Source organism: Monodelphis domestica, chromosome 3 (assembly GCF_027887165.1).
Source record: "Monodelphis domestica isolate mMonDom1 chromosome 3, mMonDom1.pri, whole genome shotgun sequence".
NCBI lineage: Eukaryota > Metazoa > Chordata > Mammalia > Didelphimorphia > Didelphidae > Monodelphis > Monodelphis domestica.
The window spans coordinates 70,148,730-70,162,462 of NC_077229.1; the positions used below are offsets into that span (position 1 = coordinate 70,148,730).

Sequence of the window (13,733 nt, forward strand, 5' to 3'; positions counted from 1 at the left end):
CCATTCATAAGCAAAGGATAAACTATGGGAGTGGAAACACCGAGGAAAAGCAACTGCCTGAATATAGAGGTTGAGGGGACATGACAGAGGATAGACTCTAAATGAACACTCTAATGCAAATACTATCAACAAAGCAATGGGTTCAAATCAAGAAAACATCTAATGCCCAGTGGACTTACGCGTCGGCTATGGGGGGTGGGGGAGAGGAAAAGAAAATGATCTAGTCTTTAACGAATAATGCTTGGAAATGATCAAATAAAATATATTTAAAAAAAAAATATGCCAGGAGTCCTTAAGAGCAAAATGGAAAGGTAGAAAACTGTAGAGGAAGGACACATGAGGGATAGAGTAGACATAAAATGGATATTAGAGAGGTCGCAAGGGAAAGAAACTCCAACCAAGGTAGCTTACAACTTGAAATCAGATGTATTCTGACAGGAACAACAGAATAGTAGATATCAGACCATTCACAGTAGAAAGGGTAATTAACGGGAATTTGATTTGGGGAATAAAAATACATATAGCAGCAGGATATATATCCAATTCCTTGTCTTGTCGAATAAGTCCTATGGCCAGGATGATTTTATAAGAAAAAAGTCAACATTTTAATAGGGGGGAAAAAACCAAAATCTTACCCTTAAAAAATGAATTTAAAATGACAATATAGGGAAGCATTGTTAGTTTCTCTGAAAAAGATGTGAAGTTTTTAATGTCAAATATGCTATTGTGAGAATTCATTTTAGGGTACAAGTTGGACTAGATGGTAGTTGGGGTCCCTTCCAATTTTGAAATCAGTACTTTTGTTAACATTTAAGTGAATATTCATATAGATTCTTCAAATTCTGTCCACTTTACATCTTGACCTCACCTTTTTCAGTCCTCAAAATGTGATGATTTTATGTCACTCTCTGCCTTTACAAAGGCCAGACAGAAAATTCATCTACTTGAGCATTGCTTCTTTATGTTTTATGAAATAACAGTTAAATAAATTGCATAATTTAACCCAACACTACCTAGTATTTGTAGAATTACTTAATATTTGTAATGAATGCTACAAATTTTTTTCCTATTCCCTTTTTTGTAACCTAAATAAAGCTTGCTAGTTCTTCATAAAATGGCTAATACAAGTTGTATAGTTACTCAATTTGATGAAAAAATCATATTAATGAGGGACAATGACATAACAGAAAGATATACTAAATTTGGAATTAACACTTTTGAGTTTGAACCCTGGCTCTGATGCTTAATAGTTGTGTGGCCATGAAAAAGTCACTTTTAATCTCTCTGAATTTCAGTCTCATCTGTAAAATGGAAAGAGTATATAATACTTTTAGTTTCTACCTCACAGTATTGTTAGAAGGTCCTAAGGTTTATAAAGCATTATAAAAACAAGTTACTATTGCTATGTAGTGACATCCTGATGATTTTGTAAATTCAGAAATTATTCAGGATAATCTAAAAAAAAATGATATGATGGTATACTTAGAGAACCCAAGAAAATCAATTAAAAACCTGGTGGAAATGATAATTTTAGCAAAGTTTCAGGAAACAAAATAAAGCACATGAATCATCATCATTTCTTTTTATATCCAAAAAAATTCATCAGCAAGAATTAGAAAGAGAAATTCTATTAAAAATCACTCTAGATAATGTAAAATATTTGGGAATCTATATGCCAAGACAAACTCAAGAATTAAACAAAAACAACTAAAAAACACTTTATATACAATTAAAACTAGATCTAAACAATTGCAAAAATATTAATTGTTCAAGGGTAGGATAAGATAATATAATAAAACGACTATTCCATCAAAACTAATTTACTTATTCAGTGCCATAGCTATCAATCTATCAAAAAATATATAATATTAGAAAAAATGATAACGAAGTTCATTTGTAAAAACAAAAGATCAACAATATTAAGGGAATGAATGAAAAAAATGTGAAGGATGGAGTCCTAGCAGTATCAGATCTTAAACTGTATTATAAAGTGGTGATCATCAAGTATAGTACTTGTGAACCTTAAAAATTCTCAGACCCTACTTCATAAGGTTTGGTTAAGACCATTCCTCATTTTAAATAATGAAGGAACTTAGATCAGGAATGTGAAACCTCTACTCCACCCCTACTTAAGCCTGCTTTAGGGGAAGAAACTCCTTGCTGAAAAATGAAAAATACTTAAACCCATACTTATAGTAAAGCAAAAGTTCTTAATCTGTGCCTATTTTTAGATCTAATACAAAAGAGTGCTAAGTACCTATAAAGGTCAGGCAACTTGTGAATTTACAAGGAGCAAAGAGGTGAGAAACTTACTCGGAGGTTTTTCAGGTGTGAACTTAATCAAAAGTTCAAACCTTCTTAGGTGTGAATTAAGAATTGTCTATCCTTTGGAAAATGTCTACTGTGATTGGTAGATGTGAGAACTTAGGGGAGGTGACATAAGAGAAAATTCTCTTAGTCTTGGGTGAGTCTCAGAGTCTCAGAGATTCTCTCTCTGGAGATGGCAGCTGGCCAAAACTGAACTGGTGTCTCTCTGAACACTAGAATCTTTGGATGGACAAATCTTGTGGTGAGTGGATAAAAGACTGACTGATCTCTCTCTTAGGGCTTGGGCCTGGGCTGGCCTGGGCTGACCTATCTTTTCCCATTATTTCCTTTTTCTCTCTCTCCCCCTTTCTTTAATTCCTCATTTGTATGAATTAAAATCTCTATAGAACCCAGCTGACTTGGGTATATTTAATAATTGGGAATTTTTCCCTGGCGACCACCTTATATTTGATTTAAAAACAAGACACTCTTGAAACCATAATTTCTGTGGTCACAATTTAAGCCAAACACTTTTTTATCTGCCACAATTTAAGTCTTCCACTATTTTAATTATTACATACTGCTTAAGTGATAGAAGGGGGATCAATGGCATAGTCTTGGGGTAAATGGCCTCAGGAAGATAGTTTTTGATGAACCCAATGATCCCAGCTTTTCAGACAATAATACACTATTTGTTAAAAGTGCTGGGGAAATTGGAAAACAGTATGAGACAGATTAGTGTGAGATGAATATCTCATACCCTATACCAGGATAATTTCCATAAAGAAGGAAATTATAAGTAAATTAGGTGAACACAGAATAGTATATCTGTTAGATCTGTGGGAAATTGAATTTAAGACCAAGCAAAAGATAGAGAACATGGCAAAATATAGAATGAATAATCTTGATTACTTTAAATTTAAAAGATTTTGTACAAATAAAATCAATCCAACCAAAATTGGAAGGGAAGCTATAAATTTGGGGGAAATTTTACAACAAAATTCTCTGACAAAGGCCTAATTTCTTAACGTTATGAGGAGCTAAGTCAATTGTAAAAAAAGAAAAAAAAACAAGTCATTCCCCAATTGACAAATGGTCAAGTGACACAGATAGATTTAAGATAATAAAAAAGTCAAAACTATCAATAAATACATGGAATAGTGTTTAAAATCCCACATAATTAGAGAAATGCAAATCAAAAATGAGGTACCACATCATACCTAACAGATTGGCAAATATAACAGTAAAGGAAAATAATAAATGTTGGAGGGGATGTGGCAAAATTGGGAAATTAATGCACTACTGGTAGAGTTGTGAATTGATCAAATCATTCTAGAAGACAATTTGGAACTATTCCCAAAGAGCTTCAAAAAAATGCATACCCTGTGATCCAGCAATACCACTACTAGAATCGTACCCTAAAGAGATAATAATGAAAAATATTTGTGCAAAAGTATTCATAGTTGTGCTCTTTGTGGTGGCAAATAATTGTAAAATGGGGGGGGGGGGGGGTAACGTGACCTTCAATTGGGGAATCGCTGAACAAATTGTGGTTTATGATGGTGATAGAATACTACACTGGACTGTAAGGAATGATGAACCAAAGGAATTCTATATCAAAGAAGAACTCCAGGAACTGTAGAAGAACTCCAGGAACTGATGCAGAGTGAAGTGAACAGAACCAAAAGAACATTATACACAGAAAATGAAACATTGTGAAACAATCCAATATAATGGACTTTGCTATTACAAGACAATCCCAATTCCCCTCTACATCGAGAGAAAGAACTGTGGGAGTAGAAACCCAGAAGAAAAACAAATGACAATCATTTGTTTATATAGATATACAATTGGAGGTTTGTATTTTAAAAGAGTATTCTATTCCAAAAATGAATAATATGGAAGTGGTATCAGTGATAACATCTATATAACCCAGTGGAAGTGCTTATTAGATTTGGGATGGGGGAAGGAAGAGGGGAAGGAAAGAAAATGAAATACGTAAACAGAGAAATATTTTTAAAATAAAATTAATATGAAAAATTGAAAAAAATTTTCTACTTATAACTAAAAATGATTTTTATAAATTAAAGTTTATGGCAGGAACTAGGTATTGACCAATATCTTACACCCTATAGCAAGATAAGATCAAAATGAGTATGTGATTTATATATAATGAGTGATACCATAACTAAATTTGGGGAACATAGAATAGTTTATCTTCCAGATCTATGAAGAAGGGAAGAATTTAAGACTGTAAGAGTAATGTGCAAAGAGGATGAGAAATGGAATGTTGAAGAGGACATGATTGATGGGTAAAGACTGTTGGAAGCAGAGTAACATGGCTGTAGAACAGGGATGGGGAAGAATGCCAGTGAAAAAAGGTGGGTTTTGAGACTTGATCTTGAGGTGAGAAGAGGTTTTCTTGCCTTGCTGGTGATCAGCCAACAGCCAGCTAAAAGATAGCCAGGAGTATCAGCTTTGGGACTTCTCAAGAAGAAATTTATACCTGCCTGACAGCGGAAGAGAGATTCAGATCCCATTGGACCTGTAGAGGCCTCAGACTCAACAGTACCCCACAGTCTAATAGCACCTGCCTTATCTTGCCTTCATCCCAAGATGAAGTTTATCTTAAGGAGACACTGGGAAGGGGAGGTGAATTTCTGGTTTGCCCAAGGTATCCAGAAAGAAGGAACACTTAGGCTTTAGATATAGGGACACCACTAATCTCCACCTGAACTGCCCACTTCCAGATATCTTGTATTTATTAAACCAATTTAAGCCACAGTCAAATTGGAAGAAAGGGATTTATTCAAGGATCTTTGAGGAAGCTAATTCACAGAGGTTAGTGAACAGCCATTGCAAAAAAAAAAATTCTGATCAGGACTACCCACTGAGTCATGAACTGAGGAGAGGCTTACAATTCTAAAAGACTGTGTTTATTAATTCTGGGGTAACCCTCTTATCACTCAATATGGGGAACCTTCCCCTAACTTACTTATACCATGTGAGATTTAAAATAAGTTGTAGCCTTAAACTGTGGCATTTAAAATGTGGAGAGACAAGGAAAAACATTATGACTGCTCAAAATATGTTTTCCTACAGTGTCCTGTTTTAAATCAACTATAAGGTGGTCACCAGGGAATATATTCCCAATTATTCAAATACCTGAGTCAACTGGGTTTACAGAGATTTTAATTAATAATACAATGAGTAATCAAAGAAAGAGAGAAAAAGGAAATAAGTATGAAGGGCCTTAAGCCAACATGGCCTAGACCTGAGTCTTAAGAGAGAAAGATCAGTCAGTCAGTCCTTTAACACTCACCACAAGGTCTGTCTAAGCAAGGATTCTAGTGACACCAGGCCAGCTCCATCTCAGCTGACTTCACCAGAGAGAATTCCAAAGGGCCTCTCTCCAGAGCCTCCAGAGGGACAGAGTCCCCTCAGAGGAGCTCCAGCCAGATCTCCTTAGAGATGGTCCTCCAAGAGCTTCCCTTCTCCAGAGCCTCTCTCAAGAGATTCTTCCCAAGCGATCCTCATCAGAGATCCTCCAAAAGGATTTCTCCAAAATGATATATCCTCAAGAGATTCTGCTTTTTCTTATATAGGGGTTTTTCTCCCATGTCACCTCCCCTAAGTCCCTACATCTACCAATCACTGTAGATGCTTTCCAAAGGACTGCCCATCTAAATTCCTGCTAAGTTGACCAATCTCCTCAGTAAGTCTGAATCAGAACAAAATGCTGCTCTGTCGACTAATCTCCTCAGTAAGTCTGAACCAGAGAAAACACAGCTGAGTCAACTAATCTCATCAAGAGAAAACTTGCCCAACCCTTTTAGGTACCTAGCATCCCATTGTATCAATTCTAAAAACAGGCCTGGCTCAAAGAACTCCTTGCATTATTATAAGCATGGGTCCAAGTACTTTCATTGTTTAGCAAGGAGTTTTCTCTCCTAAAGCAGTCTTAAGTATGGGTAGAATAGGGGTCCTCCCATAGCAAGGAGTTTTCTCCCCTAAAGCAGCCTTAAGTACGGTTGGAGTAGAAGTCCTCCCATTTCTGATCCTGGCGAGTTCTCACGTCAAAATGGAGAATGTTTCTCAGTAGGGAATTTGTTCCAATTAAGAATTCCCTGATGGGGAAATTTTTAACATTCACAAGTCTGAGAGATTTCAAGATTTACAACCAGCACATCACCCAGGGTCACCATTTCCAAGAGATATTCCTCAGCTATCATAGACCAGGAGAAGAGAGTGAGAGAGTACAACAAGAGCCATTCCACCTTGACTACTACCTTTCCTCACTCATCTCTCTTTAACAGCTCTCTTCAGATCAATAATTACTAGGCAAACAATAACCATGACAAGTGTAACAATCCACACCTGTGTATACACAAGGGAAATAATTAATCTGTAAGGATTGTCTTAGGAAAGAGCATGCTCAGACCTGCCCATGGCAAGAAAGGCATTGACCTTTGATCCCAGCATTCCTAAGGTTTAGGCACAAACTCAGGATTCTTTGTGCTCACCTGACTGAGACAATCCATGCCTCTGCCTTGTGGTAATTTACAACTGAACCAATGGCAATCCACTGTGTCTTCATTAATATGTATTAAGTCCCTTTGCATCACAATGGTAATAAATACAAGCATCTGACAGAGAAACAGCCCTTATTATCTTCTTCACCTGTCCCTCTCCTTCCTGGAGCTTAGCCTCTGGCTAAGAACAGCTTTCTCATGGAATTTCCTCTATCTCTGTGAAACACCTTTCCTTCTTAATCTCCTATCCTCTAGCCAGAGTGGTCCCTACTTAGAGCATGGGCTCTAAGGGATCAGTGGCTTTTCTCTCAGCTGATCTCAATACTCATTCCTAATTCCCGTGTTGTTGATTTAAGGTTATCCTACTGCCTCATGTCCTTTGAAGTTAGGTAGCTGGAGCTTGATCTGTGCAGCTTGCTCATTGGTAATATTGCATTGGTGTCTGCCTCCATTCTTATCCATCCCCTGGGCTTCAGCCCTTCCCCCAAGGGTCAATCTTCTATCTTTCCTTTCTTGTAAGGGCTGCTGGACAGCACCTTACAACAAGAAGAAACAAGAAACAGAAACTATTATAAGATATAACATGAATAATTTTGAATGGAATTTAAAGGGGAGATGCTTTGATCTGCATTTGATCAACTGTGAAAGTTGTAGCTACTCTCAGAAAGAGAGCAATCTGGGACAGCTCTGAAGGACTTTTGACCAAGAATGTTTTACACCTCTAGAGAAAGAAATGTGGGAGTCAGTTGCAGATCAAAGCATATTCCCTTTCACATTATTTTATGTACAGTTTATGTGGCTCTGGTTTTATATGAGTGTTCTCTTATAAAAATGACGAATATGGAATTATGTTTTACATGATAATACATGTATAATCCATTTCAAATTACTTACCATCTCTCCAAGAGGGGGACAGAAGGGAAGGGGGGAGAAAATTTGGACCTAATAATTTCAGAAAACATATATTGAAAATGGTTACTAGGTTTAATTAGGAAAATATCATATCTTTAAATTAAATTATTTTAAAGTTAATTTTTAAAAGATGAAAAGCATCATAGACTATTAAGCAACATGCCAATCAGATATGGCTTGATTTCTCATCAGCAATGCTGAATGACATACAGCTTCTCTAATAACATAGGTGATTTTCTAGTGGAAATAGGTGTCTGAACAAGGATTATTAAACAAGAGCAATATAAATTAAGAGGGGAATATCAGTCACAATTTAATAAAAGGATGCTTTAGGGATTTTATGGTACATGGGACACACTTCCCCTTCCTTGAAGTTTCTTATCCAGGAAATGGCTTGATGGTCTCCCTCCAATCCTCACCTAAGATTATCTAAAGCAGTGGTTCTCAACCTTTCTAATGCCATGACTCCGTAATACAATTCCTCATGTTGCAGTCATCCAAAAATTATTTTGGTGGCTACTTCAAAACTATAATTTTGCTACAGTTATGATTCAGAATGCAAATACCTGATATGCATTATGTATTCTCATTGCTACATATTGAGAAGTTGAGAACTGCTGATCTAGAGACACTTGTCTCCTCATCTTCATCTCCATCATATCTAGAACTCCAAACATGACCTTGTCCACCAGGCTGATGGGCTGCCAGGAGCCATGTGGAAACAATAACATCAGAGAGGTCCAGTTTTTCAGTTCTGACCTCTGACCAATTCTAGGATCTCCTGGCTACAGAAGCTCGTGGAAACACTCAGAGGCCATACTAGAGTAGGACCAGTTCACAGGAATCACAGAGCTAATGTGTAGGAATCAATCCATAAACTCGTGACCAAGAAGCATCCCTGGTTGAAGAACAATGTCTCAGAAAGGACAAAAGTTAGAGGTAAATGACTGGATTCAGCATTTAATGGGTGGGCCAAGTGCAATCAATCACCAAAGGTCCAAGTGAATTATTAAGCTAAGATTAGGGAGGTGGTCATGAAATCATGCCTCAAAGGGAAGGTCCTAGAACCATTCTTTTCCTCTTGGCAAGTCAAGGCTGATAGAAATAAAGTGTTCTGCCCATATCTGCATCATCCACCTTCCCCAAGTTCACTGCTAAAGAGCAGAGCCTTTGGATCTGTCTCCATTCCTGACTCTTGACACCGGAAACTCTGTGGCTCGGACCATAAAAGTAATTAGGTGGCATAGTGGAGATAGTGCTTAGCCTGGAGTCAGGAAGACCTGAGTTCAAATTTGACCTAAGAACTCATGTATGACCTAAGAACTTAGCTGTATGACCCTGGGAAAATCAAGCAGTCATTGCTTGCCTCTGTTTTTCTCATCTGAAAAATGGGGCTAACTATAAAACCCAACACTTAGGGTTGTTATGTGAATCAAATGAGATACTATTTCTATAAAAATAGTCACAGTGCCTGGCACATAGTAGGCATTACATAATTGCTCATTCCATTCCCCTTCACTTCTCCATAGGCAAGTTCAGTTGGTAGGTGTATAAGATACATTTTGAAGACAAATTTTTTTAATAAACTGAATCTCACAAATCTACTCATAAATTAGATCAAAGCAATCAATTAGTTGCCATCAACTAAGTGTTTATTATGTGTTCAGCCCTATCCTAAATACTGGAGATGTAAATAAAAATTTAAAAACACATCTCTACCCTTGGAGAGTTCATAGAAGGAACCTTCCCCAAAGTGGAAGCCATTCAATGTGAGGTGTCAGGGCTGACTTTTCCTGTTGACCTTGAATTACAGCATAATAGAGTCCTGGGTTCAAATCTCACCTCTGATGCTTTCTACTTTTGTGTCATGAGGCATGTCACTTAACTTCTCTGCACCTCACTTTTCCCATATGTAAAATGATGGGGTCCAGCTAGATGGCTATTGAGGGTCCCTTCCAGGCATATCCGGTCACCCTGAGATAATTACTTTACTTCTCCAGGCCTCAGTATCCACATCAGTAAAATGAGAGGCTATCCATAATACCTGATACTTCAAAGTTTCCTTCCAACTTTATACCTATGGTTGATTATATAAAAGACCTTAGCAGTGGGAACCTCACTCCTACCTCTAAAACTCCTCTTCTCCAGGCTGTACAAAGAAAGCAATCAGAGGTTCAGAAGAGTTCTTGAGGATTGATCTCTAAAATAAGTTCATGTTTCCTCTGTAAGACTGGGAAACAAGGCCCTAAAAAGGATAAACCTACAACACAAAGACAGAGAGGAGGTACCTACTTACCTGTGGGAATAACAGTAGACACAGGGGTCAGGGGGCTCCTCATCAGTGCTCCTGTGCTTCCTGGTCCTTCATGGCCTTGGGCATGTGTGACTGGCACCACACCAGCATCACCTCCTACAGGAAGACAGAAGGGGAGACCAGAGCTCAGTCAAGTCATTATTAGAGGACTCCCAAAGGAAAGTACATTGTTGCTACTATCTGCTGAGACCAAAAATACATGGCTTCTCTGACTTTTCTCCACAGGATGAATAACCAAGTTTCCCCCTTCAAAGCACGGACTCACTGATGGACAACCTCCATATATGTTTGATTTAGTGGAATCAGAATCCATCAATAAGAAGAGGAGAATCACTTTAGCACAGGGATTGTGAAACTATCCTTGCATGGAGTTGAGGAAGCCTGGAGAGATGACACTAATTCAACAGATATGGAGCCAAGAAAAAGTCCCTACAGTGGCCCATTGGAAGGCTATAGACAGGAAGGACCTGGGAGGAAGACCCTTCTCCTTAGAAAGGCACAAACTGACCCTCCCTGGACAGACACTCCCCATTTCCTCCAAGGCCACACCCCAATTCCCTCCCTGGGAAGCTTATTTAAAATATGCTTATTTGGGAAGAGGCAGGAAGTGGAAGGCACTTGATCAGAAACAGAGGCTGTGCCTGCCTTGACACTGCTGCCCTCTGTGGTTGTGTCAGGAGGACTGGGAGATGCTGTTGTGCAAACTTCCTGTGTGCTGGCTGGAGGCAGGGTAATAGCTGGAGTTGGTGTTGCCTGTGGGTTTCTCTCAGTCTATGGAGTCAGGCCGGCTGGCCCTGGGTCCTCCAATGAAGTAGCAGCCTCAAGGGAAGCTGTGCTTGTGCAGGCTGTGGGAGTACTTAAGGCAGGAAAGGAGCCTGGCCCTGGGCTCAGAGATTCGTGGATAGGAGTGTGAGGTTCTGTTCCCAGGGAGGGTCCATCTCCTGTGGTGACATTATGGGGGGGGGGAGTTTGGAGCCATTTGGACAGAGTTCCCCAGAGCCTGTGAGGATTTTGAACATCCCGAGTCCCCAACCCCTCACGTTAGCACCTTGTCCTTGACAAGCACTTGCAAAACAAAAAGACTGACAGAAATTAGGATCTACTTTTGCTCTAGGGTGGGTGGCCACCATGAGAAAGTATTAAATAAGAAGAGACTGATATGTAGATGGATCTGTCCTGTCATCTGGCCCTCAGATGAGATAGGGATCCAGGCTCAGACAAACTGCCTGACGGATACCTGCTCAGGTTAAATGGAAAATGAAGCAGTAATCATTTGTTTAGAATCAGCTACTCCATTCAGGGTTTTAGGTGCTGGGCATAGAAAAGCCTGTCCTCCAGTAGCTGACTTTTATCATAGTAAATTATATGTATACACACAAACTAACACAAGAAATGGACAAAATCCTCCATGAGCTCTTCATCCAAAGGCTGACATCTGGGCAGACAATAATGGGACAGAGGAAGTTGCCGGGTCTTACCACCTAATCACAAACTTTCCTGTTCTCGGACGATGAAGATGAGTCCATATCATATTTGAAAGCTGGAAAACAAGGGCCCAGAGCAAGGATGAATACCAGTATAATAGAAAGAAAAGAAATATTTTCTTACCCATGGCACCTGCAGTAGATTCACTGGTCACTGATGTCATGTCTCTTGCTGATCCGTGGTCTCGGATATGGGTGAAGGGCCCTACACCAATCTCACTCGCTAGAAGAATAAATGAGAACATAAATCTCAGACACAGGACTGGGGGTAGAAAGGACAAGATTATATTTTATATATATATTATATTTATATATATTTTATATTTTATATATTATATCCCTTATATTTTGAAGGAAACTCCAAAATATCTGCTCTCTTTTCTTCATAGTTCATCGAACAGAGAATCTCTCTAGTATTCCCATTCTCTCATTTTTTTTAAAAACTCTTCTAATCTAATGACAGATTTCCTACTTCCCCATCTGGAAAAAACCTTCCTTTTATCCACCTGTCCCTGAGAGCTATAATCTCCTGTCTCTCTTCCCTTTAGTGACTGAAATCCTTGAGGAAGCTCTCTGTAAAAGGTGCTTCCACTTTCCTTCTTTCTACTCTCGTTTTAACTACAGTCTGGTTTTCAACCTCATCGCTCAAGTGAAATTGTTCTCTCCAATGTTGTTAACAATCTCTTAATTGCAAAAATCTCTTAATGGCCCTTTCTTCATCCTCATTCTTCTGAAGCTTTCTGCAGTCTTTGATATCATCAACCCATTCTCTTTCATTTTCATAACACAACTCTCGTGGTTCTCCTTTAACTTGTATGACTACTCTCTTTGGTCTCATTTGCTGGATTCTTATCTAGTTCATAAATGCTTAATGTAGGTGACCTACAAGACTTTGAGCTGGGCCCCTCTCTTCTTCTATGAGATTTCACTCAATATTCTACTAAACTCAGAAGATTTAACCATCATCTATATATTGATGATTCTCAAATCTGGTCATCCATCCCTTAATCTCTGTCATGACCTCCAGTCTTATGACTCCTATTGAACAAACTGCCTTTTGGAAATTTTGAACTGGGTTTCTTGTAGACATCTGAGCCTCAACATGTCCAAATCTTAACTCATTGCCTTCCCCTCAAAACCTTCAACTCTTTCTAAGTTCCCTTTGGCTGTCTAGGGTATCACGGTCCTCCCAAGCCATCCAAGCTCACAAGCCAAGTAATCATTATTTTTAAAAAGTCTTACTTTCTTCTTTAGTAGAAACTCTAAGTCAGAAAGGCAAAGGCTAGGCAACCAGGTCATTCATGACTGTTTAACCTCTCACCCACCATATCCAATGTGTTGACAAGATCTATAGGTTATGCTTTCATCACATCTCTCCCATATTCTCTGTCTCTCATATAACCCTGTAAGTACACTGGTATAGGCCTCCCTTACCTCATGCCTTAATTATTGTAGTAGTTTTCTATTTGGTCTCCCTATCCTAAGTGCCATCCAACTCCAGTCCATCTTCCATTCAACTGCGAAAGTGCTTTTCCTAAAACCTAGGTCTGACCATGTCATCGTCCTACTCAGTAAACTTCAAAAACTCCCTATTGCTTTAAAGATAAAATAAAAACCCCATTTAGCAATCAATGTGCTTCTTAACCTTCCCCTTTTTTACTATTCTCCTTAGATTTTATTCCTCCTCCTCCTATAACATTTACCTTTCCTTGCACTGACTTTGCTATCTCAATTCAACTTTGGCCATACCAAATTGAAAATATGGCCACTAGGTTGCACCCAGTTACTTGGGAGTGGGGTTTGGGGGAGGATAGAGAATGTCTTTTCAAGACATTAGCTCACTATACAGAAGGGCCACTCTCAAGTAATGCTCTGCTCTGTAAACACAACTGCTGCAATTTTTTATGAATATATATATATATATATATATATATCCAAATGTCATGTTGTAATATTTGATCTTTGGAAGAAAAATCTGGAATACTTTCCTCATTTCCCTGAGTTTCTTCAAGTCCCTGCTAAGAGCTCCTCTGCTTCTTAGGTGATCCTTCTAAATTCTAGTGCCCTACTTCTCTTGATTATTTCCAATTGATCTTGTTTTTAGATTGTGTGCACATTGTTGTTGTTGGCATATTGTCTCTCCAATTAGACTGTAAGCTTCTTAAGACTAAGGGTGCCTTTCTT

General features: G+C 38.5%; 1 protein-coding gene across 1 annotated transcript in view; it reads right to left on the reverse strand.

The window, feature by feature from the left end:
* Nucleotides 1-13,733, reverse strand: part of LOC130458064 (mucin-16-like) — a 33,290-nt gene that overhangs the window by 11,496 nt on the left and 8,061 nt on the right. Inside the window, exons 7-8 of the mRNA XM_056820975.1 lie at nucleotides 11,575-11,772; nucleotides 10,048-10,161 (exon numbers count right to left, since the gene is read on the reverse strand). Of these exons, the coding sequence (XP_056676953.1) occupies nucleotides 10,048-10,161; nucleotides 11,575-11,772 (312 nt within the window). The remainder of the gene's footprint in view (nucleotides 1-10,047; nucleotides 10,162-11,574; nucleotides 11,773-13,733) is intronic.